The 20,356-nt window shown below is 35.8% G+C and overlaps 1 protein-coding gene across 7 annotated transcripts in view; it reads left to right on the top strand.

The window, feature by feature from the left end:
* Positions 1 to 20,356, top strand: part of CSNK1G3 (casein kinase 1 gamma 3) — a 124,601-nt gene that overhangs the window by 29,247 nt on the left and 74,998 nt on the right. For 6 of the 7 annotated variants that reach the window (XR_004301935.1, XR_004301936.1, XM_032425475.1 and 3 more), the window contains exons 2-4: positions 6,934 to 7,357; positions 14,879 to 14,919; positions 19,360 to 19,429. Coding sequence is in view for 5 of the 7 variants with exons in the window: in XM_032425475.1 (XP_032281366.1) it covers positions 7,180 to 7,357; positions 14,879 to 14,919; positions 19,360 to 19,429 (289 nt within the window). In the remaining 2 variants the exon portion in view is untranslated. Of the gene's footprint in view, positions 1 to 6,572; positions 7,358 to 14,878; positions 14,920 to 19,359; positions 19,430 to 20,356 lie in introns of those variants that run through there. The other variant, XM_032425474.1, reaches the window with a different exon arrangement.

The raw sequence follows: 20,356 nt of genomic DNA, 5'->3' as shown, positions 1-20,356 counted from the left end.
ACTGAGCCACCCAGGCGTCCCAATAAGAAAATATTTTAATAAAAAATCTAGTTTGTAAAAATATTTTGAAGACTAAAAAATCTGTTATGGGTTTATGAAGAGTTTCTTGAGTGTGGTGAACTGGATGGGCTAAAACAGAAAACAGCTTCATTTCTCACTAACCAGTATTATCATATATCTAATTGGATTATTTCTACTTTCGCCACTCATAGATGATATCTTAGCTTCCATTGATTTCTTGTCACATATTTATAAGAATAAGTTCACTTTTGGTAATGGACTTATTTTCAGGTATTTAAAAAATACCCGTTCTGGTTTTGATGTTCAATTTTAAGCTAATTCATTGCTTCTTTCAACCATTGTCTCCCCACCTCTCACTTTCAGGCCTGGCTCTTGGCTCTGGAACTTCGTTTGGGGAAGGGATTTGGTTGTCTCCTGACTCTGTCCCCCATTCGTTATGCTGGCCCTTAATCCTCTACAGTTCAGATTGGGTAGAGGGATATGAAAGCGAAAGGGCAAAAGTCCTTTCATGTATGAAACACTTCCATATGCTGTTTCTCTCATGAAGCAATTTTGGTTCTTCAGAGGCTTAAGGACTTCTGTAAAACAAGCAAGCAAACCCATAAATATTGCTGTACACAAGTATGTGCATGCATTACAAAAAAACTCTGGAGCATACGCACCAAACTGAAAGTAATGGTTATTACTTTCAAGGCAAGTGGGATGGAGGACAAGGGGTGTGGTTATCCCAAGGGGTATTTTTACTTTATCTTTATTTTTTTTTTAAAGATTTTATTTATTTATTTGAGAGAGAAAGAATGAGAGATAGAGAGCATGAGAGGGAGGAGGATCAGAGGGAGAAGCAGACTCCCTGCTGAGCAGGGAGCCTGATGCGGGACTCTGTCCTGGGACTCCAGGATCATGACCTGAGCTGAAGGCAGTCGCTTAACCAACTGAGCCACCCAGGTGCCCCTTTACTTTATCTTTATTATTTGAATTCTTATTACATGTAGATTGTGTTTTGGGTATTTGATTAAATATAAACAAAAAGCTACATATTGAAAATAACGTGAAAAATTGCAAAAGGAAAATTACTTCTAGAAGTAATAGAAAAAGTATAGAAGTATAGAAAGGCCCTTTAAGCTTCTAAAGTAAAGTACTGATATGTTCATTAACTCTAAGAACAGTAACATTTTCAGATAACTTTTATGATAATGTTATAGGATGGAAAAAACATGAGCTTTCAGATATAGCATGAAGTTTTTTGGATGTGGGTTATTTCTAAAAGTCACATTTTGAAGTGTCGTTGACATATAATATGATGCATAGGTTTTAAGTATCATTTTATGATTTTGGGCAAATGTATACACCTGTGTAATCCTTTCCCAGTTAAGATGTAGAACATTTCCTTTCCCCAGAAAGTTTCCTCATGCTACTCTTCACTCAGATATCCCAACACCCTAGGCAACACTGGTGTGATTTTCTATCACTGCAGCTTATTTTTGCTGGCTCTAGAACTTCACGTAACTAGAATCATATAATATGTACTCATTTGTTCCTGACTTCTTTCACTCAAATATCTGAGAGATTTTATTAAAAAAAATCAAATTCTTTTAATATATACAGAGCTATTGATATTTTGTTTCATCTTGTAATTCCGTGTTGGATTTTTCAAAAAATTTGTCCATTTCCTTTTTTTTTTTTTTTTTAAAGATTTTAATTAATTATTTTAGAGAGAGAGAGAGAGCACAAGAGGTGGGGGGAGGGAGAAAGACAAGCAGACTCTACACACTGAGTTTGGAGCCTGATGTGGGGCTGGATCTCATGACCCCAACATCATGACCTGAGCTGAAATCAAGTCAGTTGCTTACCCGCCTAAGCCACCCAGGTGCCCCAAGAAATTTGTCCATTTCATCTGAGTTATCAAATTATTGGCATAAAGTTGCTCATAATTGTCCTTTATCCTCTTAAAATTTCTAAGATCTTCAGTGATGTCCTTTCTTTCAGTATTGTTATTGGTTATTTGTATATTTTCTCTTTTATTTTTGATCATTTTTGCTAGGAGTTATCAGTTTTATTGTCCATTTTCAGAGAATGAATATTTTGGCTTTATTTACTTTCTCTGTTGTTTATTTTCTACTTTATTGATTTTGTTCCCTGGATAATTTCTTTGGATTTCCTTTCAGGTTCATTGACACTTTATTCTGCTTTATACAATCTACTTTTTTTTTTTTTTTTTATATTTGAGAGAGAGAGTAAGAGAGAGAGCACAAGAGGAGGGAGGGTCAGAGGGAGAAGCAGACTCCCTGCTGAGCAGGGAGCCCAATGTGGGACTCGATCCCGGGACTCTGGGACCATGATCTGAGCCGAAGGCAGTTGCTTAACCAACTGAACCACCCAGGTACCCTCCAATCTACTTTTAAGTGTATCCAGTGAAGCTTTTCATTTCAGATATGAGTCTTTTTATTCTAGAGTTTCCATTTTTTTGTATGATAGTTTGGCATTTATCTGCTGAGACTCCTGTTTTCACTAAGACTATATTTTCATATAAGTCCATGGGATATTAATAATAGCTCTATAAAGTACTTCTTAAAGTGATGTCTAATTTGCTCTTTTCTAACTTTTTAAGAAGAAAACCTAGATCATTACCTAAAAGTGTTTTTAAATGTAGGCATTTTAAAGCTTCTGATTTTATTCTAAGCATTGATCTAGATACAGCTTACAATTTTTAATGTTTCATTATTATTTTGTTAGTTTTTTTCTCATTTCTCATGTGATTTATTTTTCAACTCATTATTTATTTAAAAGTATATTTAATTTTCAAATATTTGGGGACTTTCTAGATATCATAATTTTTGATTCCTTTTTAAATTCTATTTTGATCAGAGAATGTGCTCTGATATTTCAGTTATATGAGACTTAAATTATGACACAGCATATGATCTTTCTTGGTGAACATTTAAAGGAAATATTCTGTAGTTTTTGGATGTTGTATTTTATAAATGTCAGTTTAAGTGCAGGGTATTGATGGTATTATTTTAGGTCTTCTATATCAGTATACATCCTGCTATTTTTGCCTCCTTTTAAATTTTTTTAAAGATTTATTTATTTTAGAGAGAGAGAGAGAGCATGCAAGAGTAGGGGGAGGGGCAAAAGGGAGAGGGAGAGAAAATCTCAAGCAGACTCCCGCTGAGCGTGGAACCTGATGTGGTGGGGCTTGATCTCATGACTCTGAGATCATGACCTGAGCCGAAATCCAGAGTCAGTCCCTCAACCACCTGAGCCACCCAGGCGCCCCTTGATATTTTTGTCTTCTATTTTATCATTTATTGAAACATTGTTAACATTTTCAACTTCGATGATCTTTTTTCCTTTAATTTTCTTAGTTTTAATTTTGTTAATTTTAGTTTTTTTAGTTTTTTATTTTGCTCATACGTATTTATGATTTTTATGTTTTTCAGTTTAACTGGTATTTTGGCATTATGAAATGGACCTCTGTATCTTTGGAGATACTTCTTTGTTTTGCTCTTTACTTTGTATGATAATATTATAGCTTCTCAAGCTTTCTTACACTTGTAGTTTGCATAGTGTATCTTTGTCTCTTCTTTTACTTTCAGTCTCTTTGTGTCTTTGTATTTGAAATTGTTTTTATTTATTTATTTATTTTTTTATTTTTATTTTTTTAAAGATTTTATTTATTTGACAGAGAGATACAGCGAGAGAAGGAACACAAGCAGGGGGAGTGGAGAGGGAGAAGCAGGCTTCCCGCTGAGCAGAGAGCCCGATGCGGGGCTCGATCCCAGGACCCTGGGATCATGACCTGAGCCGAAGGCAGACGCTTAACGACTGAGCCACCCAGGCGCCCCTTGAAATTGTTTTTAGAGATGAATCTAGTTGGATGTTTCTTTTTTATACAGCCTGACAGTTTTTCCCTTTTGAGAATATGGTCCATTTTCATAGTCCTTTGTGTGTTTTTGACTGTAGTGTCTTGCTCTTTGTTTTCTTTTTGTCTCATATGTCTTCTTTTTTGTTTTAATCAGATGTTGTTTATTGTTTTTATATTTTGTCTTAGCTGTTTAGTTATTCCTATTGCAGTTAATTTTTTGTATTTGGCCTAAGTATTAAAATATACATTCTTTACTTGTCACTGGCTACTTAATATTGAACCACATCATTCCCCACAAATATAACAATCTTAAAATAATGCAGTTCCATATACTACCCCCCCATTTTTGTTGTCATATATTTTACTTCCATTTTTGTTATAAATGACAGTAAAAATTTATTTGTGCTTTAATCAGTAATTTATCTTTTAAGGAAATGAATACCCATGCATTTCTGATTTCCAGTGCTCTTGATTTCTTTTTGAAGTTTCACAGTTCCTCAATTTGTAGGTTAATGTTTTCCACTGAATTTGGGACAGTTTGAACCATTATTTATTTAAATATTTTTTTTCTGCTCCATTCTGTTTATTCAATTTAATAAGACTTTAACAGCTAGTTAGTTGTTTTAAAGTCCTGTTTTCTAATTCCACTATCAGGATCATCTTGGAGTCTTGTTTCTTTTGACAGCTTGGTTTCCTGGCTGTGGGTCACATTTCTGCTTATTTGCATGTCTGGTAATTTTTAATTGTATGCTAGATATTATAAGTTCAACATTGTTAAGAGTCTGGGTCTTTTGTCTTTTTAAGTATGTTGAGTTTTTTTATGGAATGGAGTGAGTTTAATTGATGCTTTTCTTAATCCTATCTAGGCTTGGTTTTAGGCCTTAGTTGAGCCCTGTAGGGTAGTCTTTACTTTAGAGTATGGTACTTATTCTTAAGACCTGGTCTTTGTGGTGTCTCAGCTGAATTCCTGCAATATTAATGAGTTCCTTCCACCATGACTACATATGAACTTAAAGCTCTCCCAGCACTGTGCAGCCTTTAGTATGTTCATTATTCATTTAAACCCATAGTAGCCTAGGTATTTCAGAATATTGCCACCCACACGTGTAGTCTAGCTTTCTGCCTTCCACTGTCTACCCCCAGAACTGTACCACTGCCCTCCCTTGTGTACCACATCCTGCAAATTTCACTTGTTTCAACAGTGACTGATCTGTGATCACTGTGTATGACCTGTGTTTCACCTCCCTGTACTGTCGTCAGAAAATTATCCCTCCCTAGAGAGCTTGGGTAAAGGTGGGACTCACCTTATGTGTTTGCTTTTTCTTGAAGATCACAGACCACAGTGCCTGTTATTCAATACCTGAAAATAGGTGCTTTATAAGTTTTATTTAGTTGTGTAGTTATTTACAGCAGGATGGGAATTTCAGTATCAGTTACTCTATTATATTTGGAAACAGAATAAGGAGTATATGTAGAACTCATTCAGTTTTACAAATACCAAACAGAGGCTTACAGTTTTATCTGCAAAATATGAGTATGGCAGAAATAATATGAAACACCTTAAGCACATGGGGTATTAGGACTAATTGCCTATTTGGGGGATTGCTGGGAATTAATCAGAAAATACTGGGCGCCTGGGTGGCTCAGTTGGTTAAGCGACTGCCTTCGGCTCAGGTCATGGTCCTGGAGTCCCGGGATCGAGTCCCGCATCGGGCTCCCTGCTCGGCAGGGAGTCTGCTTCTCCCTCTGACCCTCCCCCATCTCATGCTCTCTCTCTGTCTCATTCTCTCTCTCAAATAAATAAATAAAATCTTTAAAAAAAAAAAAAAAAAAAAAAAAAAAGAAAATACTATTTGTTTCAACTCTTGTTGTGATTGCATTATATAATCAGTTTCAGAAATAGGAATAAGAAGTCCTTAATATTGATCCTGGTTTCTTTATTAGTGACTATGTTTTGAAGTCATTTCTTTAATTGCAAAGAATAGGAATCCACTCAAATTGAAACAAAAATAGGAGAATTGCTTAAGCTTGCAAAATTGAGGTATGTTAGATGAGTGAATTTCCTAGAGAAGATGAATGGGGAAGACTCCTCCAAAGGCCTTTTTTTGAGCTTTAGTGTTTTCATGTATATATTAGAAGATATAAAAGCAAATCTTCTCCACCTCATAAGGTGGGTGCCAGTATTTCTTAACTTTGTGAAATTACGTTTTTTTAAAGGCCTAGTTCAAATGTTATATAAGAATTGTTTCCCGTGACGGGTGGCAAGAATGTTCTTTGCATTACCACTTTTGAAGTCCATTTCCATGTATTGTTATAATTAATAATAAATATTTATTTATTTATTAATAAATACTATTTGAATTATTTCTTTCCTTTTTTTTAAGAATTTTATTTATTTATTAGAGAGATAGAGAGAGAGTGAGAGCATGAGCGGGGCGGGGAGGGGCAGAGGGAGAGGGAGAAGCAGGCTCCCCACTGAGCAGGGAGCCCGACGCGGGGCTCGATCCCAGGACCCTGGGATCATGACCTGAGCCGAAGGCAGACGCTTAACAACTGAGCAACCCAGGCTCCCCTGAATGAATGAAGTTTTGAATGAATGAAGTTCAAATGAGAATGTATATTTGAAAAGATTTTGGAAATTTGTATGTATGTGTGTATGGACGTATGGAAGACATTTTTATTAAAATCTTTTACTAATTTGCAAAATGTATTCTCTTTCTGCTTTTAAGTGGAAAATCTTATGTTGACTTACTGGTAAAAACTGAAATGGCTTTAAGTTGTAGGGTCTAGGTTAGTGAATGTATATTGGCTTATGAAATCTCACATTTTTGATATATTTTTAGTTTTTAATAAATTTCCTGTGTTTTTGTTATCTCTTTGTTATTAAAGTATAGGAAAGAGACTAATGGTTACTTTAAGTCTACTGTGGTTTGATTTAAGTGGGAATCAAATAACAATAATCCATTGCTTGAACTTATGTTATTAATATCCCCAAAATATGTTTTTTAATTCTTTAAGTTGACTAATTTTCTTTTCTAATATTCTAGCTATCAATATCAGCTTACATCATTGAAAAGATAATTTTGAAGATATGTTTTGCTGAAAAGACAACTGAGAAAAATTTTACGAATGGGATGAACACGCTCCAGTTAACTGACTACCTACTGCAATTTGAATGTTAACAATTACCCACCTGGTACAGTTAACCTAGTGATGTACCTATTCTCACAATACCCTATTTCATTGTGCTTGTCTTGATTAAAGAATTCAAAGTGGAGTACCGCAAACTTGATATGGATAATAAAAAGAAAGACAAGGATAAATCAGATGATAGAATGGCACGACCTAGTGGTCGGTCGGGACACAACACTCGAGGAACTGGGTCTTCATCCTCTGGAGTTTTAATGGTTGGACCTAACTTTAGAGTTGGAAAAAAAATTGGATGTGGCAATTTTGGAGAATTACGATTAGGTAAGACTATTTTGTTTATTATGTTGGAAGCATTTTTTTAAAACTGAAAGTACTTTCTAATGAAAATGATATAGTTATTGTTTAGTTGTTTAATTGTGATAATTTAAAAGAATATAAATGTTGGAAATTTCTTTTGTACTTGTATTTTCTTTTTTTTTCGTACTTGTATTTTCATTTGTAAGGAGTTCCCTAGTATATGAATGTTTGTTTCCTTGAGATCATCCATCTGGAATATGAGAAAAAAGAAAGTAAATTGAAAAGCCCCAACAAGCTGAAAAAAAAAAAAAAAGGACCCACAAGGAGCCATTTGCAGTGTATTATTTAAGAATGATATTTAGGTTGCTACTTTTTCAGATTTGAAAACATTAGTAGTAACTGACTACTTTAGGAGGGTGTGTATGGCTTAAAGTCAAGGTAATATACTGAAACTGTGTAAAAATCAGTGAAATTGGGGAGCCTGGGTGGTGTAATCGGTTAAGCATCCAACTCTTGGTTTCTGCTCAGGTTGTGATGTCAGGGTTGTGAGATCGGGCCCTCGCATTGGGCTCCGCATCCATTGTGGAGTCTGCTTAAGACTCCTTTACTCTCCTGCTGCCCCTCCCCCCTTCTCTCTCTCTCAAATAAATAAACCTAAAAAAAAAAAAAATCAGTGAAATTTACATTGTAATTCCATCACCACCCCCTCCCCAACCAAGTACCTCCAGGGTGGGGCTCTGAAATCTATATTCTTTTTTTTTTTTTCCTTTGGAGACCCAGTGGGAGTGGTAGGGGTAGAGGCAGAGGGAGCGGGAGAGAGAGAATCTTAAGCAGGTTCCATGCCCTGCTTGGAGCCCTAGGTGGGTCTCAATCACACGACCCTGAGATCATGACCTATAATGAAATCAGTGTCTGACGCTTAACTCACTAAGCTACCCAGGCGCCCCAAGAAACCTATATTCTTAACGAGGGTGACACAGAGTACTGATTCAGTTTATTTTTGTAATCAGACTGCTTTGGTAAACATTGGTCTAATTAAACCTCCTAACTCTACATTTAAGGCAATTGAAACTCAATGAGGGAAGGTTGCCTGCCAGATGTCACACAGCAATTTAATGACAGACTCAGGACCAAAATCTAAGGCTTTTAACTGCTAGTACAGTAGAGATATGGCTGTCTTGAATGAAGAGAAATAACACGGCAGCATGGTTATATGGGCGTCAGTACTGAGGTTCCTTGAGGGGTCTGGTCAGTGGACCACCAAGAATGGACACTTGCTATGTAAAAAGGAAAATTTAGCTTTACAATTTTCCTTAGATATAACCCCACTTATTAGAAATAAATCCAATTGTATGTTTATCTACTCAGTTACTTCTCCTTTTCATCTTGTAAAACACCCTAATTTGTAGTTAGTCCTTCATTTTAATACTATTTTGTGTTGTTATTGTGCATTAAATCTTTTCATGAAGCAAGCCAATAAAAGGCAGTGACATACTTTGTAAAGAACTGTGGTTGATGTGTCTGGCAGACTCTTGCATTTTAGTAGGGACTCACATATTTGAAAGGGTGAATGTTTTACACTTTATTTTCTGAAGGATATTGAGTTGGATATTTGGAAATTCTTAAACTGTTTCTGATTTTGGAATTGGAAAACGAGGTTATTTACTTGTGTAACTTTGAGCACCCTTCATCCATCCAAAATGTACTGCATGTCTGTCATGTAGGAGGCATGATTTAGCACTGATAATACTGGAAAAATTTAAAAATTGTCCCCGCTATTATGGAAAATACAAGTCAAGTAACCACTTGGGGCCTCAATTCCCACTTTAAAATGGAGTTATTTCTACTTCCTAGTTTATTGTGGAGATGAAATTTAGATGGTAATGTAAAAGGACCAGCACTGTACCTGCATATTTTAGGAAAACAGTGATTGTTCTGCTCCCTTAAAAGATGATATCAAGATACTTGTTCTGTTTTAAAATTAAATTTGATGGCATGTTGTATGTACTTTTATTTAAATTTATATGTATAAATTAGCTCTACAGGTATATATTGTTTCATATGTATGTATTTGTATTCCTCCTATCTCTGTGGATATGACTATATTGGCCTTTTTTATTTAAAAGTGGTTTCATGTAATTTATTTCAAAATAACTACATACATATTTGTTTGCAAATACATTTATGTGTATATATACCTCCGTGTGTGTGTGTGTGTGTGTGTGTGTGTGTGTGTGTTTGTGTGTGCACACACAAAGCGAATCTAGCTGACCCTTTTCACCGGGACAATATGAGAAGCTATGTGTACCATATACTGAAACTGTATATGCTACATATAGTGAAAAAGCAGTAAAATACCCCTTTTTTTGCAGTCTGTGAATAATCAGGAATAGGAATAAAATGATTAGTCTGTCCATCCATCCCTCCAGCTATCCATCCCTCCATCCATTTATCATCCACCTGGCTGTGTATCTGTATCTAATCTGTCTATGGTTTTTTATTGTATATTTGTATATATTTATTTAAATGTATGATCTGTACTCTGTGTATTTGTGTTTTATGTGTATTTATAATATATATAACATCTATACTTATATAGCTAATTTAGTCATTTTATTCCTTTATATTGATAGGATACTAAAGAAAGCAGCATTTTACTCCTTTTTTAAAGGCCCCAGATAATGTCTCTGTATAAAAAAATTGTTCAAAGCATCATTCTTTATATAGCTGTGTAAACATGCTAATGTTAAAAGCTGGTTTTGGATTCTAAAAGTGCTTGCTTTAAAACAACATTAATAGGGACATCTTGAATATTTGATTCCTGGCCCTGAAATTTTTGTGATTAGTATTGGGTGAGAAAGAATATAAGGTGTACATGTTATAGGGAGGTAACTTTCAGCAAAGATGCTGTTGGCATTTTGGGCTGGATGTTCTTTTTTTTTGTAGAGGACTGTTCCAAATACTTCATGTTGTTTAGAACTTCCTTCTCCTTGGACACTAAATAAAAGTTGTACCTCCACATACAACCCCAAATACCTTTCCCCTGCTGTTTTCAAATGCCCCAGGTATTATGCACCATTGAAACTGCTCTTACAGGTAATTATTAAGAATAAAAAAAGTTTGACATAAAGCTGTCCAAATGCTTTGAGATTTAAAAAAAATAGGTAATCATTTTAAATAACGTAAATTACATTTACATAATTGATAGTACATTTTTGTTTTTTTATTGTAAAATGATTAATTAATGTATTTTTGGTTTTATTTTATCTTTATATGTATTGGTGGTAAGACTTGCCTTCTTCCTATTTGTAGATCTGTGTCTAGCTTAGACAGTCAACCGAAACCCCTAGAAATATTGATAGGCACTGAATGAGAACAAACATAGCTAGCTAAAATACAGTGTTTTATTGTATATATTTTTTCATTTTTCTTCTATTATGTTTTGACATCTTAAAAAAATCTTTTTGCCTGGGGAGAGACTACTCCTGCTGGGTCTCGCCAATTCTTAGAGATAGCAAAGGACTCGGTTGGGAGTGTGCCTTTGTTCTGCAGAGTAACCTGTCCAGAGCTATCCCGCCTCTGTCTGGCCTGTCTATTCTAGGAGGCAGTCTTCTTCATTCATCATCCCATGGCTAGGTACAAGACGAGAGGCCACCTGTATAGGCCAAAGACCCTGGAATTATTTGCCACCAGAATTATTCAAACTAGCTAATCCTGAACTGTTGATCCTGCCCTGCCTTGGCTTTCTGCAGAAACTCCAATAAAGGCTTTGGCCTAAGCTCCCTTTCCTTTGTTTCTGTCTCCCACCACTTGACCAAAACATGATACTTCTCCTGTGACTCCCTGTCTAGGACCTGAGAGGATAATAAACTTTGTTTTACTGAGCCTCTTCTTTTTTTTTTTTTTTTTTTTTTAAGATTTTATTTATTTATTTGACAGAGAGAGACACAGTGAGAGAGGGAACACAAGCAGGGGGAGTGGGAGAGGGAGACGCACGCTTCCCACGGAACAGGGAGCGCGATGCGGGGCTCGATCCCAGGACCCCGGGATAATGACCTGAGCCAAAGGCAGATGCTTAACGACTGAGCCACCCAGGCGCCCCTCATGAGCCTCTTCTATGTCCCCTCTCTTGGCTACCCCTGAATGACCATCACATAAAAGAACACAGAGCAAGGGTGTTATAGATAGCTTTATGAGACACTGTATCTGAAATAAGTTATTGTAACTTTTGACATAATGAAGTATACCACAGGAGTTTCAATAACTTTTCTTATTTTTATTTCTTTTCTTCTATATAGTTCATAATTCTTCTTGTTTGATTGCTTTTAAGAATTGTTTTATTGAAAATTCTGCAGGCCTTACGATATATATCAAATAAATATGCAGATTTGAGTGCATCCATCATTTTTATGCTTATTGATTTTCTACTGCTGCTAACTGAAGCATATCATGGAACTTAACTGAGAAATGTAATAATAAGGAACAGATTGTGATGCTCTAACAAAGAGGTCCTAGAATATAGTGGTATTAAGCAAAATAGGTTTTTGTTGTTTTTTTGTTTTTTTCACGTAACACAAACCAGAGGGATAGCACTCGGGGCTGTCAGGGCAATTCTGCATCCTCAGTATATGGCTTCAGTCTCTGTGTATAAGATTGCTCCTTTGGTTGCTGTCTCCCAGCCAGCCAGCCAGCCAGCCAGCCAGCAAGAAGAAGAAAACGGGCCAGGAGAGCACACATTCATTTTTGGAAGTGAGGAGGGACAAACCTTTGCTCATATCTGGAACTTAATCACCTGGCCACACCAAGCTGAAAGAGAGGCTGGAAATGTAGTCTCTAGCTGGACAGCCACTTTAAAACTGAGTCATTCTATTATTATAGAATGGAAGGCTTGGATATTGGCGGGCAACTAAGTTCGTTCTGTAAACATATACATACTTTCTGTAGAACATAGTTTTTTGTAATAATTACCACCCAGATACCACCAAATTGGTAAAACCATCTTCTCAAGTTCAGTATAGCACAAAGTTCTACCAGGAATGTCCTTTGAAATTGGATTAAAACATCAGTTAATTGGAGCCAGTCTGCTTGGAGCCTTGTCTTAACTGGATTCCCTCTACACATACACTCCCTCCCTCTCATTCATGTTATACACACAAAGACATACTTTGCACATCATTTGTTCATGCATGAAACAAACAGTGATTAAAAGCCAAGTGTGTGAGGCTCTGCCTATGTTAGGTAACACAAATGCATTGGTAGTATTGTTTCATCATTGTCATGTTTAAAAATATAATCCTCAGAGTTCAACACAAATATTTAATGTTCAAAAAAAGACGATGCTTTAAGGATTTAGTGCTTTCTGCTCTGACCTAAAAGTAGACATTTTATTGTATAAATGCCAGGAAAAACAGTACTTGTAGAAGAATTTGGTATATTTTGGTTCTGTGGATTTTGTATTTAACCTCACTTCTTGTCCTGTGGATAGTTTTTCCTTGTGTACCTGTGACTAAGCATCATATGCATGGTTGTGAAAAGATGATAATGTCTTGAGGAAATACAAATTCTGTCTTTGAACTCAAAACAGAATTATTCCTTTGTGAGACACCAGTTCCTCAAGATGAAGTTCCTTACTGTATCATTAAATGATTCACTCAGTGCTTACTCGAGGAAGCCTACAATTTCATACATACTGTATTCTTGAAAGTATAGATGAAGGCACATCTAAATGTTGAACTAATTGACTAAAAATATACGTTTTCTGGTTTTTTTTTTTTTTTTTAATATTTATGGGATCAGCGAACACTTGAATGTACAGTCCTCTTGAGTTCCATCCCTGTGCCAGCTCTCATGGGTTAGGAGCCTTATGCTATATAGCATTGGTACAAATCCTTGTTTTTTTAAATCTTTTTTCGTTCATTTTTATAAAATAAGGACAAAATTCAGAAGAGTATTATCGTATTTGTATGAACGAACACTGTTGTGTGTATCTGACACTGAAATTTTGCCTAGTTTTACTGCCATTCATTAGCTACTGTAGAAAAGGAAGTTAGGGGTATTATGGTAGAAAATCACATGTGTGAAAGTTGATGATTGCCTATTCTGTGTTCAGTAGTTATGTGAACAGGGCCAGTTACCATCACAATAAAAAAAAAAAAACAGCTATCATTTTTTCTCATTATAAAAATAATACATGCTTATTGAAACAATGCTGGAAATTCAGAAATCACATTCTGTTTTTTATTCTTTTTACTGTACTTGTGAAGAAACACGTTAATTTATGTATCAGATATTAAATCTTTATTTTGGTTTGTTATTTACCTGTTGTTTGTATATGGTAAATTGTTTTCAACATACAGAGGTTTAACATGTTTTATGCTTACCAGTCTGTATAAAATCTTCTTAACGTTTTCCACTTTTTTAAAATGCTCAGAAAGGCTCCTATATATTGGGTGATTTTTTTTTTTATGATCTATATCTATATTTTAAAATATTCAGAATTTAATTTGGTTTTAAGGTAAGACGTTAATAACCCTTGTTCCCCTCAAAGTAGTTAACTAGTTTTCAGATCCAATTATTGAATAATGTTTCTTTCTTTGTTTCATTTTTAATATATTCCAGATTTTTTCTGTGTTAATATATTTACTAGATTACATATGAGCTCTAATGAGGTTACATCTCATAATAATGAAGGATTTAAAATGAGGTGGTGGGCACCTGGGTGGCTCAGTTGGTTAGGCGACTGCCTTCGGCTCAGGTCATGATCCTGGAGTCCCTGGATCGAGTCCCTCATCGGGCTCCCTGCTCAGCAGGGAGTCTGCTTCTCCCTCTGACCCTCCCGACCCTCCCCCCTCTCATGTGCTCTCTCTCTCAGTCTCTCTCTCTCAAATAAATAAATAAAATCTTTAAAAAAATAAAAATAAAAAAAATAAAATGAGGTGGTGACTGGGAAAGGAATTTTGTATTCCTCTCTTTATATAGGAGTTCTGGTTTTGAGCTTTATTTTAGCATGTGTTTGACTATTGATTTACTTTCTGAGTTGTGTGCTGTATTCCAGCAAAATAATAATCTTTCCATTTTTGTAAGTGGGCTAATGTATTTATTAGTATTACCTTCTACTCTGAATCCGGGTGAAATGGTAAATACATCATTGAGTTGATAAATTTAAGATTTCCTTGTCATTGAGGTTTTTGCTATATAGTTGGAAGCAAAGACTTTTGCTTTATTTAAAGATTTATTTGAGAGAGAGAGAGAGCAAGAGAGAGCACGCATGTGCATGCACAGGAGGAGGTGCAGAGGATGAGGGAGAGGGAGAATCTCAAGGAGACTCCCCACTGAGCGAGGAGCCCAGGGCAGGGCAAGATCATAGGACCCTCAAGAGTTGGATGCTTAACCGACTAAGCCACCCCGGTGCCCCCCGCCTTTTGCTTTATTTAAATATATTATGTGCTTTTTTTTTTTTTTTTCCACCCAGAGTAGAGTTTTACATAATATATCTTTAAAAATTAATTATTGGTAGAATCTGACATTTTTTCTTTCTTTTTCAAGGGAAAAATTTATATACAAATGAATATGTGGCAATTAAACTGGTAAGTTCATGTTTCTCATTTTCCTGTTTTGTCTTTGATGATTAGCTTATATTTTAATTACTCTTCTGTTTTCATATCGTTTATAATTTGACTGTTTACTGGGAAAGTGATATGCATAACTGGGTTTTTTGTTGTTAAGCTGCGAGCATCAGCACGCCCCTCAAGTATGTGAATGTATAGATGTCTGTGTCTTTCTGTGCCACGAAAACTCAGTCCCTTTACTTTGATAGCATTATAGAATTTCATTTTCGAGTTTTGGCACAATTTTTCATTTACAGAAGCTGGCACATTGGCATTTTTAACTATAGAAAAACTAGAAAGCAAAATTTCTCTTAATGATTCAAGCATTTGTACAAAAATGTCCTTAGTATGCAGGATTACATTCTTTGAAAATCTATTTCCAGGTAGCTTCCAAAATCTCTTTTTCTACTGATCTTTTTTATATGGTAATAACTGGCTCTTGTTTGGCCTTCAGGGAATCAGAGATTATTGCTGTGAGTGGAGGGTAGCAGAGAAAGCAAACGCCCATGGGACCTGTCTGTAGTCCTAACTCTGCCAACTATGACAGCTGTAAGGCAGCTCTTCTCTGGAGGAGTTGGGATCCGGGAATTTTTATGAGACCTAACTTTCTTCAGGCACAACTTTTCTTTCTGGCTGGCCAGCCAGGTTTCCCTGAGGTTAAGCACGGCTTGGTTTTTCCAGTCCCCTTGCCATTGTCAGTCTTGCTTCTGCCAAAATAACCACTGTTAATAGGGTAATGTGGGATTAATATAGAAGGAGAGACTATTAGAAGAAGAGGCAACAGAGAGAAGTAGAAAAACTTTCGGGATGAGCTAGAAAACTGTACTCCTTCATTTTAAGTATCTTTGTGATTGTAGACGGAGTTTCGCTGTAACAAATGCTGTTTATTTTCACTGGGAAGTAAAGATGCACAATAGGGTTGTGACTCCACCAGGAGAGACTGGCTGGCTGACAGGTAGTTTGGGACTGGCTTTTGCCTGGATGAGTTCACCATAGTTTTAAGGTCTGCTCCTTGGCTTTATGATAGCAGATCTGTTTAGGTCATCTTTTAAGATTGTCACTGGCAATTAAAGGTGGATTTATGGTAACCATTCGGTTCACACAATCAGTCAAGCTCTCAGAGATGTAAATATTTGGAAGAATTAACTTCTAATTCAAAATGAGGTATTTTACTATTACACATCCACAGTGCCAAAATCAGTATAAACATGTTTGCTTTCTATAGGCTGATCTGCATAGAAAGCAAGTTAAAATGACAGGGTTCTCTTCTGAGCATGAAATCAGAACAAGGGGCGTTAGTTTGTGTGAATCACAATAGGGAGGCCGGGGTTGCAGGCATTGGACAGTGTCTGAAAGGGCATTGCTGACTTTCATTTCTTTGGAATTCTTCCTTTTTCCATGTTCTAGGCCAGCGGTCTAGGATCTAGACATTGTGTGGTGTTGGGAGTGGGGGTGGCCCACAAGGACAGGAATGTGGCCACACCCATATTTGGTGTTATTGCTATAGCAGCCCGCAGTGAGCAGTGCCACTCGGGAGCACGTGCGTGGTGTTGAACTGACAGCCTGAGGCATATCAACCACGGTGTCAAAGCAGGAGCCACTGCTCTAGGCTGACCTGTCCTTGTCTGATTCAGGCATTAATTGGTAACCCTTAGGTCTTGTTATTCTCCGATTTGGGACTTGTTTACCCTGCTTGCACCATTAACGCCTTAGTAAACGTTTAGTATGTCATCTTTCAGTCTTATATATACACACGTGCGTACAACTCTTTTTAGTTTATCTTCATGCCATATCACTATACCCTTAGTGATTGTTTTCCTTCTTTTTTTTATTTCGGACAGTCTCCCTCTGCTCTGATTTGCCCCTTTTTATAAAGCACAGTGATCAGCACTACATATAATAATTGTGGTTTCTTTGTGAAACTGGCAATTTTTTTGGATCTGTGTCTAGTATTTTGAGGCTTAAGTATGATATATAGTGTCACCTTTGCCTTGAGTTCATCCAAAAATATATTGGTAGGACAGAAGACATTTCACATAAACTATTGGGCCATAGTTTGGTACTTAGTTTATTAAATATTTTTGTATATAAAATATAAAATTTCCTTATATATTTTCTTGTTTGTATATATAACATATAACATAATTTTGTTCAGAACCTGCCTTAAAAATAATCACTTGAAAATGTTATGTCTGTCTACCTTCAGTGCCATCTGATTTCTATATTTTGGTACAAATAGGGGCATTTTGATAACAGTGGTGTTCAGAGAGCAGATTTCAGTGACAACTTTCAGTTCTGCTATCTCTTAGAACGGTTTTCACGTTTATTTAATGTTTATCCTAGTTCATGTTGATAGTTTGTTTCTGGGTAATTTGTTAATCTGACCTCAGCTGGTACCCTTATCTGTTGTTGTTTGCACTTATCTAATAACCTGGTGTTCATGAATAATGAAAATGTCAGCCTGTTAGACTTTTGTTATATGGTGGTGTAATAAAATTTTACTGCTAGTAAAATACTGGAATCAAGCTGAACTGACTCACCTAAATTAGACCTGAGTTTGTGTTTTTATCTAGGGAGTTTTAGTGAGTGAATAAGTTATATATTTAATTTCACTGGTGATTGCATAAGTGGGCATCTTTGATTACATTTTATGGTTACATACTTCTGTAGAGTTAAGTGAAGAATTTATAGGTATTATAGCACTCACTATGTGGAAGGCACTGTTTTAAGTCATATATGTAAATGTATGTATATATAGTATAATAATATGCATATATGTATAATGAAAAGGATAAAGTTTTATCCCTCTTTTGTAGAGGAGGGAACTGAGACGTACAGAAAGGTTAAGTAATTTGCCAAAGCCACTCAGCTAGTACGTAGTAGATTTAGGATTCAAACTCAGAACAGTGTAGTTTTAGTGTCTGTGCTTTTAACTATTCTATCCTGCCTCTCAAGAGCTGAGCTCATTGTTTTCTCTTACAATAATGTTTATGACTATAATTGTTCCCCTGGGATTTTACTCATTCCTTATTTGAAGTCTTTGTAATGGGTTATAGTTTTCATTATTAATAGGTCTTGGTATAGATTTGTTTTTAGTTCTTTTGTTTGGGATCCACATTCCTCCTGAGTCTGTAGTTTGTTGTCTTTCATCAGTTCTCAAAGATTCATAGCAATTACTTCTTCAGTTGTTGCTTCTGCTCACTTCTTTCCCTCCTGTCCTCCTGAGACTCTTATCAAATGTCTATTAGATTTTCTCAGTGTATTGTCTAGGTCTCTGATCTTTTTTCTTTTTTTCTGCATTTTCCATTTTTCTTCTTTCATAATGCATTCCGTATAATTTCTATAGAGGCATTCTACATCATTTTCTAGTTCTATAGATGTTTTCCCTTATATCTTCCAGTTTCCAAAGTCTCTCTTCTGTTGTGTTAATTTGCTGGCAGACTGAGTTTGCAAGTTCAATTATTGAAGTCTTAAAATTTTTTGAAGTTCTGTTGATTTTGTTTAAATATTGTTACTTTGTTATACTTTCCTACTGGATCTTGTACAGATTTCCTGTTACTTTGTTAAATAGTTTCTTGCTTTCTACAGATATATTCACACATTTATTGTTTATTACTTATATCTAGAGTCTCTTTTGCTTTTGTTTTTGTTGTTTCTGTGTGTGTGTGTGTGTGTGTGTGTGTGTATGTAAATCTTAAAAACATTATGTTGGGTGAAAAAAGCCAGACACACACATATAAAACATACACTGAATAATGTCATTTATATGAAATCCAACAACAGATGAAACTCATCCAAAGGTGATAAAAGTCAACAAGGGACTGCCTCTCAGGGAAGGATGATGGAAATGTTCTGAAGGTTTTTTTGAGGTGGTGGTTGTGGGAGTATATGTAGTTAACTAAGCTCATGGATGTAATGCTTATGAACTACGTGTTTGATTATAAGCTATACCCTAGTTAAAAAAGATTTTAAAAATATCTTGCTCCTGTCAAAATTTTCATATTTTCATCTTTGTTCTTTCTCCACTTGTCTATGACTTCCCTTTAACCTAGAACCTTTACATGAGAAATACACAGCTCAGAGGTGAATTCTTGGGAACGGGAGAAAAAGAGTAAGGGCCACCGTTTTCCCTAGTCATGAATGTTTGGAGTATAATTTTCTTCAGGGTCAAAGAGTCAAACATATAGATTTCCTTACTGCTTCTTCTAATAGCCAGTTAACCTTATGTACGTTTATGGTATCAGTTGATTTTAATTGAATGTAGAGTTGATTTTTATTTGGATCTAATGTTAGAGAAAGATGCCTAGTAGAATATTAAATTATGAGTTGACACCAAGATTTATAACATTTGGGATTAGGGCCTAGGGATGTTTTAATAATTTAAATATTTTTTGTTATTTTTGTTTATTTTTTAATTAGGAGCCCATGAAATCCAGAGCACCACAGCTGCATTTGGAATACAGATTCTACAAGCAGTTAGGATCTGGAGGTAAAGTCTTATATTAATTTTTAAATTTGTAATAAAATGAATTGTTATCATAATAACTCTTTGGTTTCAAAGAAGAGATTTTAAATTTGGTTAAAATGAATCACTTCTTAAGGCTATGCTTATAAGACATTTCCTTACTAGAGTCTTAATGTTCTCATTTTATTTTATTTTTTAAAGATTTTATTTATTTATATGTCAGAGAGAGAGAGAGGCAGGCAGAGGGAGAAGCAGGGAGCCCGATGCGGGACTCGATTCCGGGACGCTGGGATCATGACCTGAGCCCAAGGCAGACGCTTGACTGATGGAGCCACTCAGGTGTCCCTCTTTTTATTTTAATTATGACATTTTTTGGAGCTTACTGTGTTGGTGCTAATAAGAATGGAGAACATTATGAAAAAAATTTAATTTGAGAATACAAGATGCATATGACTCCTATAGTCTTAGCCTTTTTGGTGATATTATTTATTGAAATACTTTATGACATAGTAGTAGGCTGAAAAATGGCCCCGTAAAAGATATCCATATCATAATCCTTGGAACCTGTAAATTTACCTTTGCAGGTATGATGAAGTTAAAGATCTTGCGATGGGTAGATTATTCTGGATTATCTCGGTATTGCCTAAACACAGTTACAAATGTCCTTGTAGAAGAGAGGCAGAGGGATATTTTATATACACAGAAGAGGAGAAGGCAAAGTGGCTATAAAGGCAGAGATTGGAGTGATAGAGCCGTAAGCAGGGAATGATGGCAGTCACGCAAACCTGGGAGCGGCTTCTAGGATCCTCCCTCAGAACCTTCAGAGGAAACATGCCCCTGCCCACACCTTGGTTCAACCTAACGACACTGATTTCAGATTTCTGGCCTCCAGATCTGTGACGAAATAAATTGCTGTTTTAAGCCACAAGCATGCAGTAATTACATTGGCTG

Source organism: Phoca vitulina, unplaced genomic scaffold (genome assembly GCF_004348235.1).
Source record: "Phoca vitulina isolate PV1807 unplaced genomic scaffold, GSC_HSeal_1.0 scaffold32, whole genome shotgun sequence".
Classification (NCBI taxonomy): Eukaryota; Metazoa; Chordata; class Mammalia; order Carnivora; family Phocidae; genus Phoca; species Phoca vitulina.
Note: the sequence above shows the minus strand (reverse complement) of the source record. Positions and strands in the feature narration are given on the sequence as shown.